The sequence below is a fragment of the Acartia tonsa genome, chromosome 3 (assembly GCF_053477335.1).
Source record: "Acartia tonsa isolate MP-2025a chromosome 3, ASM5347733v1, whole genome shotgun sequence".
NCBI lineage: Eukaryota > Metazoa > Arthropoda > Copepoda > Calanoida > Acartiidae > Acartia > Acartia tonsa.
In genome coordinates, this window is record NC_137262.1 from 52,952,301 (window position 1) to 52,974,198 (window position 21,898).

Consider the following 21,898-nt stretch of genomic DNA (forward strand, 5'->3'; position numbering starts at 1 on the left):
TGTAATCAGAAAACAAATAAAGGCAGTTCCCTTCAAAGTTCTTAGTAAATTTAGAATAGGTTATATCGGATACAGTGTAGCACCACAGGCATAGGCACTAGAGGGATCATCATAAAAAATACCTCCCTCCACATAAACTTTTCATTTATTTCAAAAAAAAGGAAGAGTGGGTTTCTGTGCTCGTTAATAACTTTTATTGTATTTGTGTTAGATTATTTGATTTCTAGCTTTATTCTAAAACAATCATTCTGCTGAATAATTATCCACTCCTTGAATATATTCAAATATTTGGAATGAATATTTGATCTTTCCGACAAATTTTAGTTGACCTAATTAATGACTAATTAATTCGATTAACTTAAAAATTTTAGTAAATGCTTACAATTTGCTGTTCTTTAGTCGGTATTGCACTTGTAACGTTACAATTTCAGAAAGGAGAATAAAGTAAAAGTACCAGGGGGGACCCTGTACCGACTTTCAATTGGGTCTTTGAATATCAGTCAATAGCGTCGGAAATACTAACACAGCCATGTCACTACAAAAGCAGAAAGCAATTTGCTAACAAACGAAAAAGGTCCCAACCACTTGAACCAGGAAGTTGTCTGGGTTATACACCCTTACTTATACATTTATTAGAAGAACAAACAAAGAAAACAAACATCTAAAAATATTACAAATATCTAATACCATACTTAATTGTACTGTGCATGTCTAGTTTTACAATAAGGAAAAATTAGGGAAAAAACTGATTTTAGATTTATAGATAATTATCAGGGATAAAAAAATATTCATATTAAAAACAATGAAGATGCTGCATAATATTTTAGACTTCCATTACATTAAATGATAAAATAACTTTAGAAATGAGGAGGAAGGGTAAAATAACAAAATGATACAATATTATTAACTAGGAAGGCTGAAGATACACTTCCCTATAATGGTTAAAAACCTTCCCTAAAACTAAAGAAAGATTCACTGTAAAAAAACCTTATCGTTTAAGCGGTGTCCGAGATCCTTCGTTACAGACAAAAAAGGCTTACTACTTTTATGATACCATAAATTGATCAACACAGTTTAATTAAACATGTTATTTTGAATAGGATAATAATAACTTTTTTTCTCTCGATCCTTTATGAAATACATATTTAAAATGAATGTACTTATCCCTGTTAGCCATGATAATTATCTTGATAGAAAAGGATTAAAATACAGTTAACTTTTGCAATTCAGCGGATTTTTTCATTCTTTAGATTGTAGCGTTAGCTGCTCTATAAGTCTTGTTTGATAATGGTCTATATGTTCCTTGGATAGATGTATTGGGGGACGATTAACTGTGGTAATGGAAATCTGATTATTAAGTACAAAATTTAGGTTTAAAGTACAAAAATGCCCATAATGAATGAGGCAATTCGAATAAAAGCTCCATTAAATTTACAAATATAAAGGGGTGCTAAAAACAGGTTTAAATACATACAAGTGTTTTCAATTGGACCAAATTGAACTATCTCTATTTTAAAGTCTAATAACATTTGTCATCAAGCTATCAAAAATAAATATATATATCCTAATAATATTGCATTATTTTATTTATATTTTATCTAAACTCATTCAAAGCAGTTATGGTTGTTATAAAAAATCAGTATTAACCATTAAAAAACATAAAATATTTACATTACCTGTGTTAAAAAATGTTAACTTTTTAAGCACAAAAAACTGACAATGTATCCAGAAAGGTTGCTTTCTCTTTGTAATTCACTTGTTTACTAGCTCTTGTGCAGAACTATTTGTGTACACTAGCGCCACATGTCACCTAGCGGAGAGAATGGGTCAACTTGTTATACCTCCCGGAGTGTTTTACCTCTGAGTCACAAAGAGGAGTGTTTTCATAAAATTCTATAAATTTTTAATTAGCAAATCTACTTTACATGTTGTATATCTTACAGTAATTGTAATATGTCTTTAAAATCAAATAAAAGTTAGATATATAAACACAGCCGTGTCGCTACAAAAGAACATAAAAAATTTGCTTGCAGACATTAAGGGTATCAACCACTTGGACCAGGTAGTTGTCTGGATTATAAATCTATACTTTAATTCCAAATTGCTACATTTTTTGCATAAAAAATCTATCAATGGAGCTCGTATAGTTAAATTGAAATAACACCTATGAAAGATGGGGTATACCTTATTTGGGGACATATCTTAGGTTAAGAGGAAGGTATAATAAAATATATGTAGAGGAATGAGGAAGAAGGAGGGGGGTGTCATACAAATATGTATTATGCAATAGGAGTTGGGGGATAGAGAGAAAGAAAAAAAGAGAGAAAAAAAGAGAGAGAAGATATAGTAGAGAAAGAAAGAGTAAAGTCAAAAGAAAAAGGGAGAAAGGTGAAACAAAGGGGCGTGTCGCAATAATGGGCGGTTCTGCTAGATTAAGCATATAAGCAAATCTAGGTCGATTCGTTTTGAAAATTTGTTTTAGGAAACACAAATCGAATGGAAGGTTTCACAATTTAAAAAGCCATATAGACAGTAATACTCAAATAAAGATAACAGGATCTGTGTCTTTGTGTCTATCTGTCCCGAAGGATCTCGCTAACCACAGAACAGATTTGGTTCTTCTTTACACTGTAGCTTTATATACATAGGTCGTAGGAAGGTTTATAAATATTTTAGTAGAAGGTACCACCACCCTCCCAAGAGAATTCGCCCCTAGAAAAATGACACCCCTCCTCTTTATTTTTTTTCCTTCTTCTTGTAAAGTTAAAATTAAATGTGGAGGAAGAGGAATTATCCCCAACTCTCAAGTGCTCTAGAGGCCTCTAGTTCACAAAAAAGAGACATGTGTTAGAAATGGGAATTTAGAAATGCAAGTGAATATGAAGTGTAATGCATGCACACGTTTAGAAAAGCTTTATAGGCTGTCAACGGGAAGTTCCGCGACATTAAGCATAAAGAGCAGATCTATCTAGGCCAATGCATTGATTAACTAAAAACTTTCAGGAAATGCAAATGAATAAAGTTTCATGGATTAAAAGGAAACACCTCACAATTTATATAAGAAAAAAACTAGGCTTAAATTCACTAAAATAAAAAAAAAATAAAATCATACCTACATATAATCCTAATAAAGAAATAGTATAGAAATAAACAGGGATCGAAATGGATAAGACAAGGGCCAATAAATTTATGTTCATCTGCAATGGTGGTGATACACAAAATTATTCCTTCTCAAGATTACAATTAGTGGTTGAAACGTTTTGACACCCATCAAAATTTAACAAAAGTCCTTACAGTTGTTAAACCAACGAATAAGAAATATCATTTTAAAACTTTGGTGATTATTGTAATATACAAACCAATGCCTTATTCCAGCCTGAAAATAAACGACGAACTGTTTTCGAGTTTTTTTTTATATATTTTTCCATTTATGATATTTTTTACTTTGAAATATTGCAAAATTGAAAAATATACGTTCTAGTATTTGTTAAGTTTATCTATTTAGCTTGAAAGTGGATATGTTTAAATACTAAGCTAGGAGCGAAGCTATTCTGAAATCACCCCTGTTTTTATATCCATAAGAAGAACATAAATATAATACCTATCAAATCAGATAATAATTAGCAAAACATTTCATCAAATTTTATAAACACTTTTAGCAAGTATTGTCAAATGAAGTTTTGGTATAATCCTCTAAGAAATATTTTTTTCAATTTTGAAAATTTTTATACCCCCCCTCGAAAGAACTATGAACTCTGGCCGCGTCGCTCGGCTCCCTAGCCTGCCTAGCCGCAGCGCTCGGCTCCATAGCCTATAACCTAACCTAACCTAAAATTGTTGTTCTCTGCCAGAGTCATAGTTCTGTCGTGGAGGGGGGGTGTATACAAATTTATATACAAATATAAGATGATAACGCCGAAGTTTTCTTACATTGATGTTTTAGCGCAACTAAAATCACACAATAAAAATAATTCTATAATTTCTAACAAAGAGACAAATATTTTCAAGAAAAAAAAGTTAGAAAAGTGCGTTTTAGAACAGACACAAATAATATCCAGAGAAAAAATGTGCGAAAGTATTCAGACACAACGTTTCCAAGTTGCAAAAATGCAGAACAAATTATGAGAATCATAGGGAATAGTTTTATGATAAACAATTTGTAAACTTAAATATAATCATTTAATATTCTTTAACCTGTTGCGAATGATCTTGCTCCTAAATCATTCTATAATATAAAGTAGTAAGTTTTTTTCTGTCTGATGCTTAAGATCTCGGGTATTGCTAGTTCGAATAGGTAGTTCTATTTAAGGTAAGCTTTATAAATATCTTGCGGCTGTTTTAAGCTATTTTCTTTATATCCCCGCCATCTAGTGATTTAAATATTTTAACAAACTTACATGACGGCCTAGCTACATTTGTGGATTAGTAAATGGTTATATAGGCTCCAGTAAAGTAAAATACAAAATGCCAGATGCTGCTATAACTTCAGTTGTTGAGCCCGTGTGGCATTCAAAATGTTTTTCTACTCAGGCCTTAACATATCAAAATCTGTATGAATTAGTCAGCTGACATCAAGCTATCTAACAATTTTAAATTATTTTTTTTAAAACCTTATTTCCGTTTCAAAATATCTGTTTCTGAGTTTCCAAAAAGTGCCCCCCATGTCTCATGACTCACTTAGACTACCTACAGCTTTTCTTTAATTTGTTGCATCTAAATTTGTTTGTTTTTAGTTTATAATCTAGAGAAAGGATTTAAACATGGTATTGCGACATAACATTAAAAGTAAAACCCCATGGATTGACTAATATAATACGCATTTTTAAAAGCAAAGCTTTTCTATAATTGAGTCGGTCCGTCCGTAACGAATAGCTTTTTTCGTTAATTTAGGCATGTTATTGATTTTAAACTTTGCATGGTGATTCCTGTAGTAGTTAGGTACGATTTAGAAAGCGTAGCAACTCTATAATCATTACCAGAATGTCCGTACGTCCATTTTAAACATGTTGATTTTTTTACTTTTTTAACAACAAATTTTTATGTGATCTAATAATCCGATTGATCTGATTTTTAGTATACTGATTACTGGGATAACAAAGTACAATATTATAAGCGAAGCAACTCTATATTCTGATTATTCAGTTCTGACACTATACAAGTGTTTATGTCCGTTTGTCCTACCGTTTCAGTGCTTCGCTTTTATGGATGTTGCCATCCTAGTTATAATGATGTTAAACTTGAAGTAATAATATAAATAAGAGATACATAGTTTTTAAGATACCACAGTTTCTAATCGGCTAGGGTTATTCCATCGAAAAGTTAGATTCACATTTTTGAATGAAAATGATATGTTTAAAGTTCTGAAATAATTAGTTGTTATTCAGCTAAAATGTTAAATAGTTGTTAAATTTGTTTTGCTTCACTATTTACGAATACAATTGTCCTTGTTAAAACATTATTAATGTCAATCCTCCTACGAACATTGCATTATTTAAACATGTGCGTCTTTAAAATCTTCTTATCGCTGTCCTATAAAAGTTTTACAGTTTTCTGACAAGCATGACAAGACACAAAACAGCGAAGCTTACAAATGAAAAAATAAATGGTAAAGGACTTTCTAACACATATGGTAATTATATATTGATTATTTAGTAAATACATTTACAGCTATTGAGAGGTATTGGTTTAATTATGATTTATCAATAATCCATGAAGTAATAAAAAACAGTCGAATAGTTTTTTTTTGTATTTAAAATACCTACAGACGACAATTAGATCGAATAAGTAAGTTTTTAAGAAAAGATTTATGCATAAAAAAGAATAGCGCGTGAATTTTAACACATTTAATGCATTTGTAGGGACTATTTCTTGAAAAATATAGCGTTAATTTTATCAGCAAAATTAATTTACAAATTTAACAATTACTATTTAATTACCTGTCCAAATCATTATGGGTAAAATATGATTTTCTTGACTGTTACATGGTAATATTCTGATAATTCATGTAAAGGTTTCTCAAAATCAAAATCATCTTCTTTGTTAATTTACTGTTTCTGGCTACTTATAAAAATAACGATCATTCTTGTTTGATTGTGATTATAGACAAACATAATACATTTGTAAAATAAAAACTGATTGTCCTATTATCCTAAACTTTATCCAGAATTCTTTTCTCTTTTTTAAAAATTAATGTGTGAGCATAGTCACATTTCTAGTTAATTCTAGTTTGTTGAAATTGAAAATTACTAATAGTACATTGTCATTTATACGAATTTCGTAATTTTTAAATTACAATAAATTAACAAAGCATTATAATCTATTTTTAAAAATTAGTAATGTAAAACGTCATATTTTATCTAATTGTTTTGTTAAATCTTAATAAATTAGAATACACAAAACGTTCTAATCTATCTGTACATTAGGTAGATGTGTTTTTAAGCATTATTATTTCAGTTTGTAGGCTATGTACTATTGTACCAGACAGCCTTTGGAGACATGAGAGTTTCTCCCAGTCTAAAAACACTTACAAATTTTATACTTCATGTCATACGTTTTGTGACAAGAAAAGTGGAAAAATCCTATTTAATAGCACCTTGACTTTTGCAAAGTATTTGGTTACTCGAATTATGATAATTATGTTGTAATTGGTCAATTGAAATGTCGGAAAATTTTTTGTTGTGTTTTATTGTCTTCTCAACTATCAAAGGCAGGATTTAGTTTTTAAAACTTGTGAAAAAAGTTGTCCATTCTCAAAGTGACACAAGTCCATAAATTTTGCTCACTAATGCATTCCTGCAATCCAACTATAAAACAGTTAATTGTTATTTTTTAAAAAGTAAAATTATGCTCGCGAAAAAATAAATTTCATCAAAAACCAAATTTCCTATTCAGAGAAAGAATTTTTCAATTTAGTTTTCTTTGTTAGTGAAAAAGTTTTGAGTTTTGTTTAACCTGGAGCATTTTAGTTTAAACTAATACATAGAATAGATTTTTGTTAGAGTGGAGTTCACATATGAATATTTATCTCTTTTCGGGTGTAGTCCCTTTCGTGACAACACTCCTTAAGGGGCGATTCTTCGTATTTTTCACAGTAGCTTTTCTCCTATTTCTAGCCCATAAAGCCATTTTAGAAATACGAAGAATCGCACCTTATGGGGCGTTGCCACGAAAGTAACAACTAACCCTTTGATTATAAGAACTTTTGTAGGTTAAAATCTTTATATGGCAATGTGTAATTCGCCTTGGCTCTCTACTTTTGATAAAACGCCATGGATATCATTAGAAGATACAAAGTTTTATTTTCTTATCCGTGGACAACCCTCACTCCTTGATAAACGAATGATTCAAAGTCAAATTAGCAAAATTCATATTTTTATTAATCTAATTATTATTCTTTTCTAGCTTTGGTATACTATATAGCCATGGAATACAACAATCATTATGAAAAACAACGATTAAAGACCAAATTAAATGAAATTTATATATATTTAAATTTATAACTAAACCTGTAAGACAAAGATTGCAAATTTATTAATTTGAAATAATGGTTGATTTACAAGTAAAACAATTACAACATTAAATTCATCTTTCCTTAAAGGGCCCCCAAAAAATGTAAAGAAAGTAGCAGTACAATTTTTGTCTATTTTTTAAAGAAAATAACTTATTAAACGCCTTTTTTATATTTTTATTTGGTCGTTATGACAAGGACAACCAACAATTTGAATTCTTACTAAAATTAGGGATTTCAAACATTAATTACATTTTCTAGAATGGCTTAATTTTTTTCTTTAGCAAACTTGCCCTGTCTGTGAATATCATAATACAGATCAAAGTTTTGCCATTAATTAGGTAAAACACTCGAGTAGAGAACGAGAGAGAGAGATAGAGAGAGAGAGAGACAGAGAGATAGATAGAGAGAGAGAGAGAGAGAGAGAGAGAGAGAGAGAGAGAGAGAGAGAGAGAGAGAGAGAGAGAGAGAGAGAGAGAGGAGAGAGAGAGAGGAGAGAGAGAGAGAGAGAGAGAGATGAAAGGTGCAGACAGTATTCTGTATCAGCCAGGTTTTGCCTACAGCAATTTTCCAGCATGCCAGCCAGAATTATTAAAATAACAGGAGAGAAATGTGGTTTAATATGTATATTTCTAAAATAATTACACGACGAAAAATGTATTAATTTTAAATTGTAAGATCTACTCGAAGTATCATACGTGTGAATATCTTTTAACAAAATCGCCTTTTTAATTAAAGAAATACTTTTAGTTATACAATGGGTAAAAAGTTTGATAATAAGAAAAAAGATTTTTTTATGATGAAATTTTATTAAATAAAACGTTACATCATTTTAAAACACTATTTTAGGATTAAATCAAATATTTGTTTTCATATTTATACATTTTTAGGAATAATTGTAAACCTAAACCAAAGGCAAAAATGAATGAGCCTCTTCTTCGTTTCATGAATAGTTTCAGCCTTTTATTTGAATTTTTTTTGGAGGGGGGGGGGGAGTGGGAGTGTCCCAACCCCCAAGAAAATAGCTTAAGACCACCACAGGACCAGTAGGTATATTCCCTGAAGAGTAGAATCAAATCGGTTCAGCGGTTACCGAGATCTTAAGAGACAGACGGACGGACGGACAGACAGACAGACATCGTTCTACTTTTTTTTTATTATAGATTAGAATAGGATTTACAATTACTTCATAGATTTAAACGATTACGTAAAATGTTATTATGTTATTTAATTCTCGGCTCTTCCCTAGTTTTATAAATAGACCAAACCACTTAATAGTTAATAAACCTTTCATTTCCACAAATTTCATTCAGTTTTTCTTTCTTTCAAATATATTTTTTATTTTATTTTAGCAGACCATTCAATATCTAAATAAGTTAAGGGATCGCAGTTACCTTTGAAATGAAACAATATAATTGTTAAAAACTCCCAAAATTTAAGAGATTGTTAGCAGCTGCAAAATATAGACGCGGTTTTTTTAACAAGATTCCTACCCGATTAAAAATCCGCAGTTAGTCAACAATCTCATAAAAGTCAATGTATGATCAATTTTTATACTTATCCAATGAAGTTAAAATTTATAGATTAAAATTATTGGCTGAAATGTTTGGACACTTCTAGTTTGTACTTAACAATCAAATTTATTAAAAGTACCCGAAGTTTTTGAACCAATGTGATTAAAAAACTTTGGGTTCTAGAGTAATTTATACAATTTACAAAGATAAAAACTCGTTTCTTTCTGTTATAGACTCTTTTGTTATCTGAACTTTTATGGATGTTGTCATCCTTGTCTAAAATATATTGTACTCTCTAAAGATTAAGTAATTTTAAAGAACATGTGAAGTAACAAAACAAGTAAAACCAAGAAAAATTATGTCCATAAGCACTTTTAGTTTTTTTAGGTAACCTAATTATTTGGTAATTTTTAATTTATACATTTTTCAAATTATTGCAGGTATGATCAATTAATTACTTATAAATAATATATTCGTTATTAACTAATTATGTTTTCTGTTCGATGATTTTGTGATTGAATTTAAGATTGCCCGATATATCATAATTAAAGAGAGGATGCTCAACTGAAAAAGTGAAAGTCTATGCTGTTATATTGATACTTTACATTTTGGCCTAAATACCAGGAATGATTTTGAAAATCTTTTAAAAACATCAGCAATTTGAATAAATGTATGTTTATAGATTAAAAAAAAAGAATGCTTTAAAGTATTAAAAATTTAGGTTCTCTTACAAGAATGCCTAAGCTTGGGGTTATTAGCCCCTTCCAAAACTTTTAATACAAGATTCTACAAGAACAATACTAAAATATTATCAAAGAATTGCGACAAATTAAAACAAAAAATGCTATTGTTTAAAATAGATAATGCCCTCTTGAATACTTGCCTAAAATTGTCAGTTCCGCATTTTTCAGACCTATTGCAAAATATAAACTTTACATAATTGAGTTTTAAAAGAGTCTGACATTTCTTGCTTTCCGTGGTAGTTAATCTACTTAATAACCTAGGTTGTCCGCGCGCATAGTAGTGCGCAAGTACAATTACTTTTTATCTCACGCAATTGAACAAAGACAATTCACTTTTATTAGATTATTTGTTATTTAATCATAAAACTTACTATTCAATGTGTCATAAGATGCTGTATTGCATTTTACTTTTCTTTTATGAATGACTTTATTTTAGCACTACTAATTGTTAGCAAATGGTTGTCTTTGTTTTTGGTTAATTTTAGAGAATATATATTTTTAGAATAAATATGTTTTGAATAGCCTACAATTCATTTGTCTAATATACATACATTTGCAAAATACATAAGTATTGCAAAAATATTCAGTACATTTTTACATACATACTAACCTTGGAAAATTTAACAGCGGGATACAATTTGCGAGAATCAAAATAGTAAATAAAAATAAAAAGTAAAAGATTTTTTGTAGATGCCATAATTTAAAGATAACTCAACGTACAAACGAACATTAAAATACGTATACATACAGATAAACAGGACAGTGACAGTAATTGAACAACCTTATTAAACATAAAACAATCTTTATTGTCTTTTACTGGAGGTCAATAAAACGGTCTGAGGTATACAACAGCCGTGTTACAACTTTACGAAGCTATGCTTTTAAGTTGTTTTTTTATAATATACTTATATTCAAGATTAAAATATTCTAAATGTTTCTATGAGTATTAATCTGTTTCTTTGATTAAGTATCTATGCAGTAAAAATGGGTATTTAGGTTAGGTTAAGGTTGCAATTTTAAATTCATACATTTTCAAAGAAATAAATACATCACATTTTCTATTTAGGGAATACATTACTTTAAGCTTAAAATCTAACTGCCTTTCCTAATGTTTTTATAACTAGTTTATAGGATGATAACTTTATGATGTTTATTTTTCTTTTCTATGATATACTTTTCTTCGTCTTGATTGTCTGTCCAATTATAGATTGAAAGTCTTTTCAAAATATCAAAATAAATTTGTTTGATCTTGTACTTTGTTATAAAACAAATACTTGCCATTGATAAATACTATCGTAGAATTATCAGATAATAGCATTATAATTCATTTTCTATTGTATATATAACAATTGTATAACTTTGTAAAAAAAATAATTTTGCTTATAAGATTATCTTACTTTAAATTGCATACTGTGCATAAAGTCCTATTTAAAGGCTGAGGTATTTCTCTTACATTTTACCGTCTCTAGTATAACGCAGTATAAAACAATAGTATCAAAACCATGACCTCCTAAATATCTAGTGGATATTATTTTTTATCCTAATTTTACATATAGTTAAATACTTCCTATGTATTAGACCTTATATACATATGTTATTTAATCTTTTAGCGTGTTTCTTTTTGTATTTTACTTCATTTTTACGAGCGTAGCTTCTTTAAGATCTCTCACTGTCTGTATGTATGTTATCAAGTTTCACTGTGTCGAGATAAATGGTGATTTAAAAAAGATACAACATTCATGTCCTGTCAGTTTAATTAACGCCCAATAGTTAAGTATTAACAAAACCTCTTTTTCCGTATTCCCAATCTAAATGGATGATGTTATCCTTGTTTCAATGTTAATTAATTACATATGTCTAGAGTAGCAGAATTTACAGGTTTTCTTGTACACATTTAAAAATACTAGAACAAAGACTGCAATATTTAACAATATTCAAATATAGACAAAATAAACTTACTGCTATATAGATATATCATTATTGATTATTGAGCTTCTTTCCGAATAAAATTGCAAATATAATTTAAACATAATATATAAACATAATTGGATAATTTTAAAATATATATTTTTATAAATATTGTGTTAAAAGAAATTATGCGCAATTCTATGGTATAATTGAACAATATTTCTTTTGTAGTACCATTGCTCAAATATTTTCAAACCTAAAATACAGTAATTTAGGTTCATTTAGATACTTTTTTAAATAATGAATTTTATTCACATATATGTTGTGTCTGATTTTACGTTCTAAAATTATATATTAATCCTTCAAAACATTATTAATTTTTTTCTCAAAATGTAACCAACTTGAATGTTGGTTCAAGTTTGGACACCAATAAACTTTTTTAACAGAAACCACCGACACTGGTTAACGACATTCAATTTTTGTTCAGTTTTTTTAAGGACGGTTGAATTAAAAGTTTTTCATGAAATTGACTATTTTTTATAATAAGTTAGGTTAGATTAAAAATACCTTACTGTGTCATTTATGACAACAAAATTAGGATTTTTTGCAAGTAAATTAAATGTTAGGACATATTATATACTTAGAAGGTACTTTAAAATATCTTTTGTACTTTTATAATCATTCAAGTATTTCTTTACAATATACAGGTTTCCAAATTTTAAGTTTTCTTTGACATATTAATTGAGCAATTTTGATTCAAGCACAAGTAGTTCTTAAAAATAGTAATGTTCAAATACAATTATAGAAGTGCCATTGTTATAAAAGCAGGTATAATTATATAAGGTTGAAATCAGAACATTGAGAAAATTTTTTATGTTATTAGTACTACTCTTATTTTGAATATGTATGAAAATGGAATACTGAATCATTAATTTAACATAATCATTAACATATAATTTTATACTGACTTCATTTAATATTGTCACAACCCTTGAAAAACGTTTTCATATAATTATTTTTCAATATGTAACCATAATAATGTTATTCAACTTAGCTTCAAGAGTTTTAATGCCCTTTTAGTCAATAAGTTCAACTTAGAATTGTAGTAATACAATATTTCTCATATAATCATGAAACTTAAAGCTTTTAGAATATTAATTGTAATTGTTTCAACTTTAGCTTTCTTTCTTCAAATGAAAACTAGTATTGGCAACCTTATGGATCCCAAGCTTGCTGACAACACTGAGATTATTCCAATTGAAGATATAGCTACACCTCTGATAACAATCTGTCCCATGCACCAATTAAATAAAAGTAAAGTTTTAGAATTTGGATACAAGAAAAGTAGTCATTTTCTGTCTGGGGTTCAGAAAGCAAATGCAAGTGGATATACACTCACATGGGGATTTGATACCAACCATACATTCCATGACTTAGTGGAATATGCCTTGAATTATGATATCAATGCTAATGAATCTACCGTTCATTTTGGAGAATTTGTGAATGGTGTCCTCACTACAGATAAATATACACCATCCCTGAAGAAAAGATTCATAGTTGGATCCTGGGGTTACTGCTGGGATCTGGAGGATTATAATATTTCAAATATATTTTCTATTTCTCTATCATCCAACGCTGCTTTTGAGGTGCTAATCTCAGACAAGGAGATGAAAACATTCTATGGTGTGGACTATAAAATGGTAAGAGGACAAAAGCTCTTGACAGATTCTAACTACATGCAATGGTATGAGATTGATGTCAAGAAGTATTCAACTGCTAATCCCAAAGAACCATCTTGTGAAGTATATGATGATAACAAGTTTGAAAATTGTGTTGATGGCCATGTTCAAGATCTTGTTATCCCTAATACTGGTTGTAATCCTCCATGGTTGTCAACTAAAAATGTTTGTAAAGAAAAAGTTTTCCTGGATTTGCAAAGTGTCTCATCATATCACTCCAAGGAAATAAATATAAACTATGAAAATAACAATGACAAGGATTATAACATCCATAAAAGCGAAGCTCTGGTAGGACTAACGAACATTAACACTTGTAGAATGCCAGAACTGAATAAGCAGAATATTAATGTATAGGTCTAAACAAAATTGAAAGTAAATTTGTTGCCAAACTGCTTAAATACATGATACTGTTTAAGGAGATACTTACAATATGCAAAGTTTACAATCGATAGGACAATTACAACCTGTTTAAATTAATGAAAAGACCCTACTGTTACGGACAGACGGACGGACAAACGGAAACGGACGGACCGACCCTAATTATAGAAAAGCTTAGCTTAAAAAAACAAACAAACTATCTTACTAATATTAATATATAATACAGATCCAATGATATTTTTAGTTTAATATACAAAAACAGTTTTTGGTTTGTTTATATCTAATTTTTCAATACAAGGTTGGGGCTTTTCTCTACAGGGAAAATATTTACCAAGAAGGATTGTGCCCAAGAAGTTGCAACAAAACAGAGTATCATATTAGGAAACATTTAGATTTTATTGAGAATTAAGTAAATTTGGTAAAATATTCATTATAAGTATTATTTAGACTTTCTATTTTATAGTAACAAGGGTCAATGATAAAGAATTTGCGTGGATATTATGACAGGAGGAAAATTGCCGACAATTTAGGTTGCTATTTTCCCTGTTATTCATAAGTCAGTTCGTTCATTCGGTAGGAGGGAAAGGGAGGAGGTGAGGGACGTGGAGGGGAAAATAGTTTTTAGTTGAGCTACCCATCCAGAATGTATAATAAAATAAAACCTACCTAAAGTAAAATATTTGAACACTAAAACTTAAGTACTATTTTTTTTGCTAGAACTATCATGAATATTTGCTTATTTAATCAACATTAAAAATCTAAATTTCTTGCCAGGTTAAGAGAATCCTTCAAAATCTATCCCTACACCATAAAATTAAGCTTCACCTCAGAAGTTGTCTACACTAGAAAAATGATAACCTACAATTTTTCAAGCTTTGTCATTGATATTGGATCATCATTGGGGTTGTGGTTTGGCCTGTCTGTTATTGGTGTCTTTGATGTTGCCACAATCTTTTTTGGTAATGTTAAAACTTTCAAATTTTGTAGAAATTAATGTTCTATATAAATTTATAGCTACAAAACAGATTACTATCCGCTGGATTAAAACCGGTTTTCAGTAATACTGAAAAATCATGTATAGCATCGTATTGCAGGCAATTTTCCACGAATACTAAAATAAAAAAAAAACAAAAAAATATTTCCAGTTTTTCTATCCCAGGGTTTCGACCCCTCAGGTCTAACAAAACTGGTTTTATTTTTTTTATTAAATTTACGCGGAAAACTGTCTTTTTAAAAAATATATCTGAAAGAATCACATTGTGCTAGCAATTATCAATGATACAACTTTGTAATGTGACATTTTAGTGTAAATGTTTTCATTGTTTTTGCTTTATAATAGATATTTCCTGCTGTTTTAATCTTCTTTTAAAGATAATCAAATAAAGACGACAAACATTACTTACAGATAAGTAACTAAAAGTAAAACTATCTAATACGACATTTGCATTCATATTAAAGACTTTGTATCGTGAAATATTATTGTTACTAACGCCAAAAAACCCTTAAGACACTGTTTATATCATTTAGAAATCAAGTCATTAAATTTAATCGGTATATTATTACTTTAATATTGCACCAGATTTGCATGTACTCTGATAAAACGATGCTTGCCCCATTCTTTCCCCTCCTACTAGATGAAGGTACTGATTAATAAATGAGGTCTAAATTGACCACAAATATTTTCGCTTATATCCTATTTCCATTTTAAATCCACGATTTTTTTTTCTAGAAGTCCTTACTATGCATTGCACAGTAATGAGCTGTGCCTGTTGTGGTTGTAGGCATTTACACTTACATCTTACCATTCATGACAAAGTAGCAGTTGTTACAATTTTAAATTCGTACAATTAGGACCAAAATGGCCCCGTTTCAAGACGTTTGAACATAAAAATCGTTCCTATAGTATTTCTTAGAGATCTAAGGGATAAGATAATTGGCCGATAAATTGGTGTACATCACCAATGATGATTCAAAAACTTTTGTAGATTGAAAATGTTAGTTGAAACGTTTGAACACTTAACTTAATAAATCAACCAATCAAAATTCAATTGTTGACCCAACAATAAGCAAGCGTTATTATTAAATTTGAGGACTAGTGTCCCCTCCCTCCCTGAGTATTTCCTAAAATCAGTTCAAATAAAGACGACCTTTCCACAGTTTTCTGAGACTCCAACTCTGCAAATAAACTCTGAAATAGCCTCCGCTCAACCTCGAGCCTCGTTCTTGTCCTCGATATTGCCCTCGGACCAGAAACCTGAATCCTCCGGGTGCAATTTCCACCCAAAAACACCCACAAACACCCGCTATCACACCCACACCTGCATTTCACCCACAAAGAGACAAATACTCCAAAAGACAAATTAATAATATGCAAAAGAAATTTGTTTGAACTCGATTATAAATTTCTTTTGGTAAAATATACACATGTTTTTAAAAAAATATATTCTTAATTAAATCTGAAAGTATAATTCAATTTAAAAAGTTTATAACGTTTGATAAAAGGGTATATTATTGACAAACAATTATTGGAATTACTTATTCTGTTGATTATTACATATAGATATATTAAATAAAGCGCTTCTAAATATTTTTCTTATTTAAGTATTATTTTTCAAATATTTGTATATAGTAAAAAAAAGTTTCCCTTTCCTTGATGTTAACACCCAAGGTAACACCCGAAATGTACACATTTGTACATTTCACTGCAACAGAGAGCACCCGGGTGTAAAACTCTGCTAACCTTACCCTACTTATTTCTATGCTGCTATTTGAGTTATTTATAGAATGTCTGAACATATTTTTTATTCTCAAAAGCTGCTCATAGATCTTAATAATAATGCATTACTCTAAAATAATGTAATGTCGCTACTCTAAAATCAATACATTTCTGATCTCGTATTGATACTAATAATATCATAAAATACTGCTTTACCAGGACGGTTTCTATATCTTTTTTGTGTAGATTCCGAAGTAATGAAGTCCTTATTGAGGACGTGGTGTATGTTTCATCACTATCCTTATTATACTGTTTAACAATTTACCGTCTTAAATTTTTACCGTGGTATTGCTCCGCTACATATGGATATAATTAAATAGTAAAGCAGGGAAAAAAATATTAAAAAAGTAAAGAGCTAGGTCTAGAATAATAGGTCGGGAATTTGGGGCAGTGCGGCTGACCCTTGCCATCCTCGTATTGGCCTCTAGAGGACAAGCGGAAGTATTCTCTTGGCCGGGATAGCAGGATATCAGAACACAAACTAGAGCTGGGGAAAATGCAAGTTGGTCATTAAACATTGGCGCGTTTTGAAAACAGGGGAGGGTTGCATAAAATTTTAGTGGGCAATGTTGACTAAAATATGAATAAAATGAATCTTTTATTATAATTGATAAATACAATTTTATCGCATCGTATTAAAGACAGCTTTCCACGGATAAAAAAATATAAACTAGAAGATTAATACTAGTTTTGTTAGCCCCGAGAAACCTGGTCTAACAAAACTGGTACTAATTTTATTATTTTTATTTATAATCTGTGGAAATTTGTCTTTAATACGAGCAATCCATGATTTTTTAATATGGCTGAGAACCGGTTCTAATCTTGCAAATCCTTCAATCTATCTCTAGGACAAAGAATGCAAAGATTTAACACTGAGTTTGCATTCTTTTTTGTCTTTTATGTATTTTACTCTTTGAAAATTAACAAATATAATTTATTTAATCTTTACATATTACTACAAAACTTTTCATGTTATGCCCTTGTTTCCAAAAAGAAAGTTCATTTTACGTGTTTCCCCCCTAAGGAAATTTTATAAAGCCTGCAGGTTAGGCAGAAGGGTTGGGTAAGGGGTTGGGGGAATTTCTGCAATATGGAGAATTTGTGAGAAAGGCTTATGGAAAAAGATACATAGTGGAAAGTCATTGAGAAAGCATGTAATGAAAATCTTAGTAAGGTTTGTTTCGAATAATTTTTTTTTTGTAAATTACAAACTGTAAATACTTTATACTTTAAACTAGCGGCTTCGCCCCTAGCCTCTAGGATTTTTCATTTTTAGGAGGGTTGCCGGTGTCCCACCCCCCAAGAAAATAGCTTAAAACCACCACAGGACCAATAGGTATATACCCTGAAGAGTAGAATCCGATCAGTTCAGTGGTTACCGGGACAGACGGACACACAGACAGACATCGTTCTACTTTGTATTATAGATAAGAAACTATATATATTTAAAATAAAATATTGCTGTTTAATAAACCATGTAAAGGCACTCCGGATTTTGATGCCAAGACTTGGGGTTTACTGCAAAAAATGCAGTTCTTGTATTTAAATCAAGCAGAAACTGATTGAAGATTTGGCTATTGATCTCTATTATAATTCTTTATCGTAGCTTAAAAATGGCCTCGAGTTCGAAGCCCTACTCACTCAGTGCACTCTAAAATATTTTACTTCGTGGTTCTAAAATTATTTAATTATTATTTAAAACTACTGTGTTTATTAAGAGTAACATTTATTTGATATTATTTGAAGACAAAAATATTTTTTTTTACAATTAATTTCAATACTTTACTACATAACAATATGGCAATTAAGCACCGGGAAAAGTTACATGAACATGCATCATTTAAGCTTTGTTTTAAATGTTTGGATCTACTGCAGTTCACGGTAAAATATTGCTGGTAAGCAATATTTCCAGAAATCTATGAATTTAAAAAGCTGCTAGCTGCCAAACTGCTGAATGTTCAGATCATATCCGCACACCATTTTAAGCGGCCTACGAAGGCCTACAAATAATCTGGAATAGCCAAGATCCAATTATGCACAGGGAAAGCTTCACTGAAGAAAAAATGCGTAAAATAGGTCTTTTTCGGGCATGTCTCAGCACTGCGAGATAATTATGCATTATTAATTTATGGCTATTCCAGATTATTTGTAGGCCTTCTTATGCCGCTTAAAACAGTGTGCGGGCATGATCTGTACGTTCAGCCGTTTGGCAGCTAGCAGCCTTTAAAATTTATAGATTTTTGGAAATATTGCTTACCAGCAATATTTTACCGTGAACTGCAGTAGATCCAATGTTTTTAGTATGGACAAATTTGTCGATTTTAAAATTCTATCTCAATAATTAGTTATTACGACTTTGAAAGAAAATAAATAGAATAAGTTTGCTCATTAAAATTGAAACATTCAAAGATGTTCTTGTAATGTATTTTAATATAAATAAAATATCAGTATTATAACTAATACATTTATCACAAAAAATAACCAGTATGGTCTTATTGGAAGAGAAATATTTTTCATTTTAAGTATTAGGTTTACTGAATATATAAATAAAATCTTAAAATTAGTCTTAAATTGAATATTAGGATATTTAAGTTAGAAGGAATTTTAAGGATTTTTTTTTATAAAATTAGTTTTTTGTATAATTATTTATCTAAAAGCGGAAATATAATTTAAGTTCATAAATTTTGACCAATAGGATAGGTGGATTGGAAACTACCTGCACTCTAATTGGTTGAATGATGTGCGACACTTAAGCTTCTCCTATCAGAGCGAAGATAATTTTCAATCCACCAATCACAGATGTCAAAATTAATTTACTTAAATTGTATTTCCGCTTTTAGACAAAGAATTATACAAAAAACGAGTTTTATAAAAAAAATCCTTAAAATTTGATGCAGATTTCAAATCTCCCTCTAACATTAAAATTCTTTCCAACTTATATATCTTTTTGAATATGGTAATGGACATACAAATCAATGGAGAAAATTTAAGTCCTTCAACATTTTAAAGTGGTAGAAGGTAGAACATTCTCTATAACAAATAGTTGGAAGAAAAATACATTTATGAACATTTTTTACACATTTAAGTCAATCTTTTATCACAATCAATAAGCTTTAGGCCTTAAATTTTATTCCTATTCATATTCTATATGTACAATATGTTACAGATTTTAATATTTTATTAAAATGATTTTTAAGAAGAGTATTGCATTGTTTATGTATGATTATACAGTAACTTTGACATAAAAATTTAAGTTAATATTTGGCAAAATACATTCGAACGCCAGGAGACAACAATAACCCCAATCTTTTATCAAGTTTTTCTTATTTGTAAGTTTTAGTTTGTGTTTTGTAGAGATAGACAAGAATATTGTTTTTTGCAAGTATTAACATCAAATATCAGGCAATTATGTTAAACACTCCTGAACGTCTAAGAGGGGGGAGGGGGAGGAAGGTAAAGGGGTGTTTACCCTCCTCAAAAATAGAGGTTTTTACCTTCCTAGAAAATGGAGGTAATTACCACTATCAAGCATATTTTAAAAAAATTTCCCTATTTTTCCTTTCTTAAATAGAAATAACCCTCCTGATGAGAATTTTAACCCCCCCTGCAAAAAAAAGCTTGGACGTCCTGAGCGTTACTATAATCATAAAACGATGGTTGCTTGGACCTAGAAACTTTATTCATCTTCTTCAAATTGAACGCTCTCATACTGTTCTCGAATACTCTTCCTGCAGGTTCACATTATTCATATTAACAAGAATACAAAGAAAATTTTATATGTTTCAAATATGTCACTTAAGTTGTAGATTGGCTGCTTCATTTAATTAATTTATTAAAAATGGCAAAACGGCGTATCACAGAGAATAATTTCCACCGGACTAAAACCGAATAATAAAATACATGTATTGCAGGGAAAAGGGAATGTGATTCTGACAAACAATTCTAAGTGAAAATTTCCCCTCCCCTTCCCTTTTTTCTCCCCTTCTTACACTCAGTTACACAAAAAAAAAAGTTTTACTCCAACTTTACTCCAACAAAATATTTAATTTTCGGCAATTTCAAATGGAATTAATTGGCTGAATAGCAGCCCCTGCATGTATTGTTTAGAATTAAAGAGAATTTCCATAGAAAGTAAAATATAATTAATAGAATCAATTCCTACTTTGTTAAACCGACCTTTAAGGCCCCTAAGAGTCAACAAAATTATAATTAAACATATAATTTTTCACTGCCTACGATACACTATGATAAAGAGCTATTCTTAAGTATGAACATTCCTGTCAATTTGTTTAGTCTTGAGACTGGATAAAATCTTTCCAAGAGCTTCCAGCTCTGATTCGGAGTCCTGAGGCCAGATATACAATACCTGGGATTAAAATTTCAAATATATTAATGGTATGGAAATTGTGCCCCTAGCCTTTAGGTGCTTTTCGTCAAAGGTTGGGTACCACGTACTATCAAGTTTTAGAAACATGAAAACTATTTTAGGGCTGTGTGTCAAGGAAGTGCAAGCTTTCTATTTTAGAGGGGGGGTTTTTTATTCTTTACTTGCCTCTAACCCCCCCCCCCTAAAAAAATCTGTAACCCTAGGAGAATCCTAGGAAGGGTTGGTAATTAAAACCTCCCCTCGCCTCCCCCCCACCTATATCTTTCTGAGGGAACACTAATATTTTGTTGTTTAGGATGTGAAAAAAATCACTTTATATGTAAAAAAAAATACAGGATTTAAACTATTAAATGGTGTTTTAAGATATATATGAAATAGGGGATGAAATCTGATATTTTTTGGATATTACCCTCTTGGAAATGCTTTGTTTTATTAAGGTAAATAGGGGCAGCGGGATTATCTCCATTAAAATCTTTTTTTCATTGAAGCAAAAGATCCTATGGTAAAGTAAATTAAAGTCAGCCAATCCCATAGATTTCACGATCTTTGCCAGAAAGTTCGCAAAACAGCAGCAGAAACACTTTTACAATAGATTTCAGTCAATGAAAAAAGTACTCAAATTGTGATTATTTTTACCTTAGCCATAGAGCGACGGGAAATCCTTTTGACAATTGGATTTGATAAAATTGAATTCACGGCTTCCTCAAAAATTGATTCGCACCTATGCATAACAAGAATAATCAATTTCTTAGTCGTGAAACAAAAATGTGTTTTTTCTTTAGGTAGCACAACATCAGTTGTATGTAAATGAAAAATAAGCTGTTATACAGTAATGGTAAAGACATTTCATTAAAAAAAAACATTATTTAATCTTTCATAGCAGACAATCATTGCTTGATCGTTCTGGTAATGCTAGCGTCTGTTTATGTGCTAAAGCATTATCCAC

General features: G+C 30.1%; 2 protein-coding genes across 3 annotated transcripts in view; both read right to left on the reverse strand.

Moving 5' to 3' along the window:
• LOC145314573 (uncharacterized) overlaps window positions 1–1,861 on the reverse strand; it is a 62,739-nt gene extending 60,878 nt beyond the window's left edge. Inside the window, exon 1 of the mRNA XM_080154550.1 lies at window positions 1,677–1,861. The gene's annotated coding sequence lies outside the window, so the exon portion shown is untranslated. The remainder of the gene's footprint in view (window positions 1–1,676) is intronic.
• Window positions 1,862–20,175: 18,314 nt separating this feature from the next.
• LOC145314576 (calpain-B-like) overlaps window positions 20,176–21,898 on the reverse strand; it is a 74,393-nt gene continuing 72,670 nt past the window's right edge. For both annotated transcript variants that reach the window (XM_080154554.1, XM_080154555.1), the window contains 3 exons: window positions 21,589–21,673; window positions 20,839–20,931; window positions 20,176–20,289 (listed from right to left, as the gene is read on the reverse strand). In XM_080154554.1, the coding sequence (XP_080010680.1) occupies window positions 20,242–20,289; window positions 20,839–20,931; window positions 21,589–21,673 (226 nt within the window). In that variant the 3' untranslated portion in view covers window positions 20,176–20,241. The remainder of the gene's footprint in view (window positions 20,290–20,838; window positions 20,932–21,588; window positions 21,674–21,898) is intronic.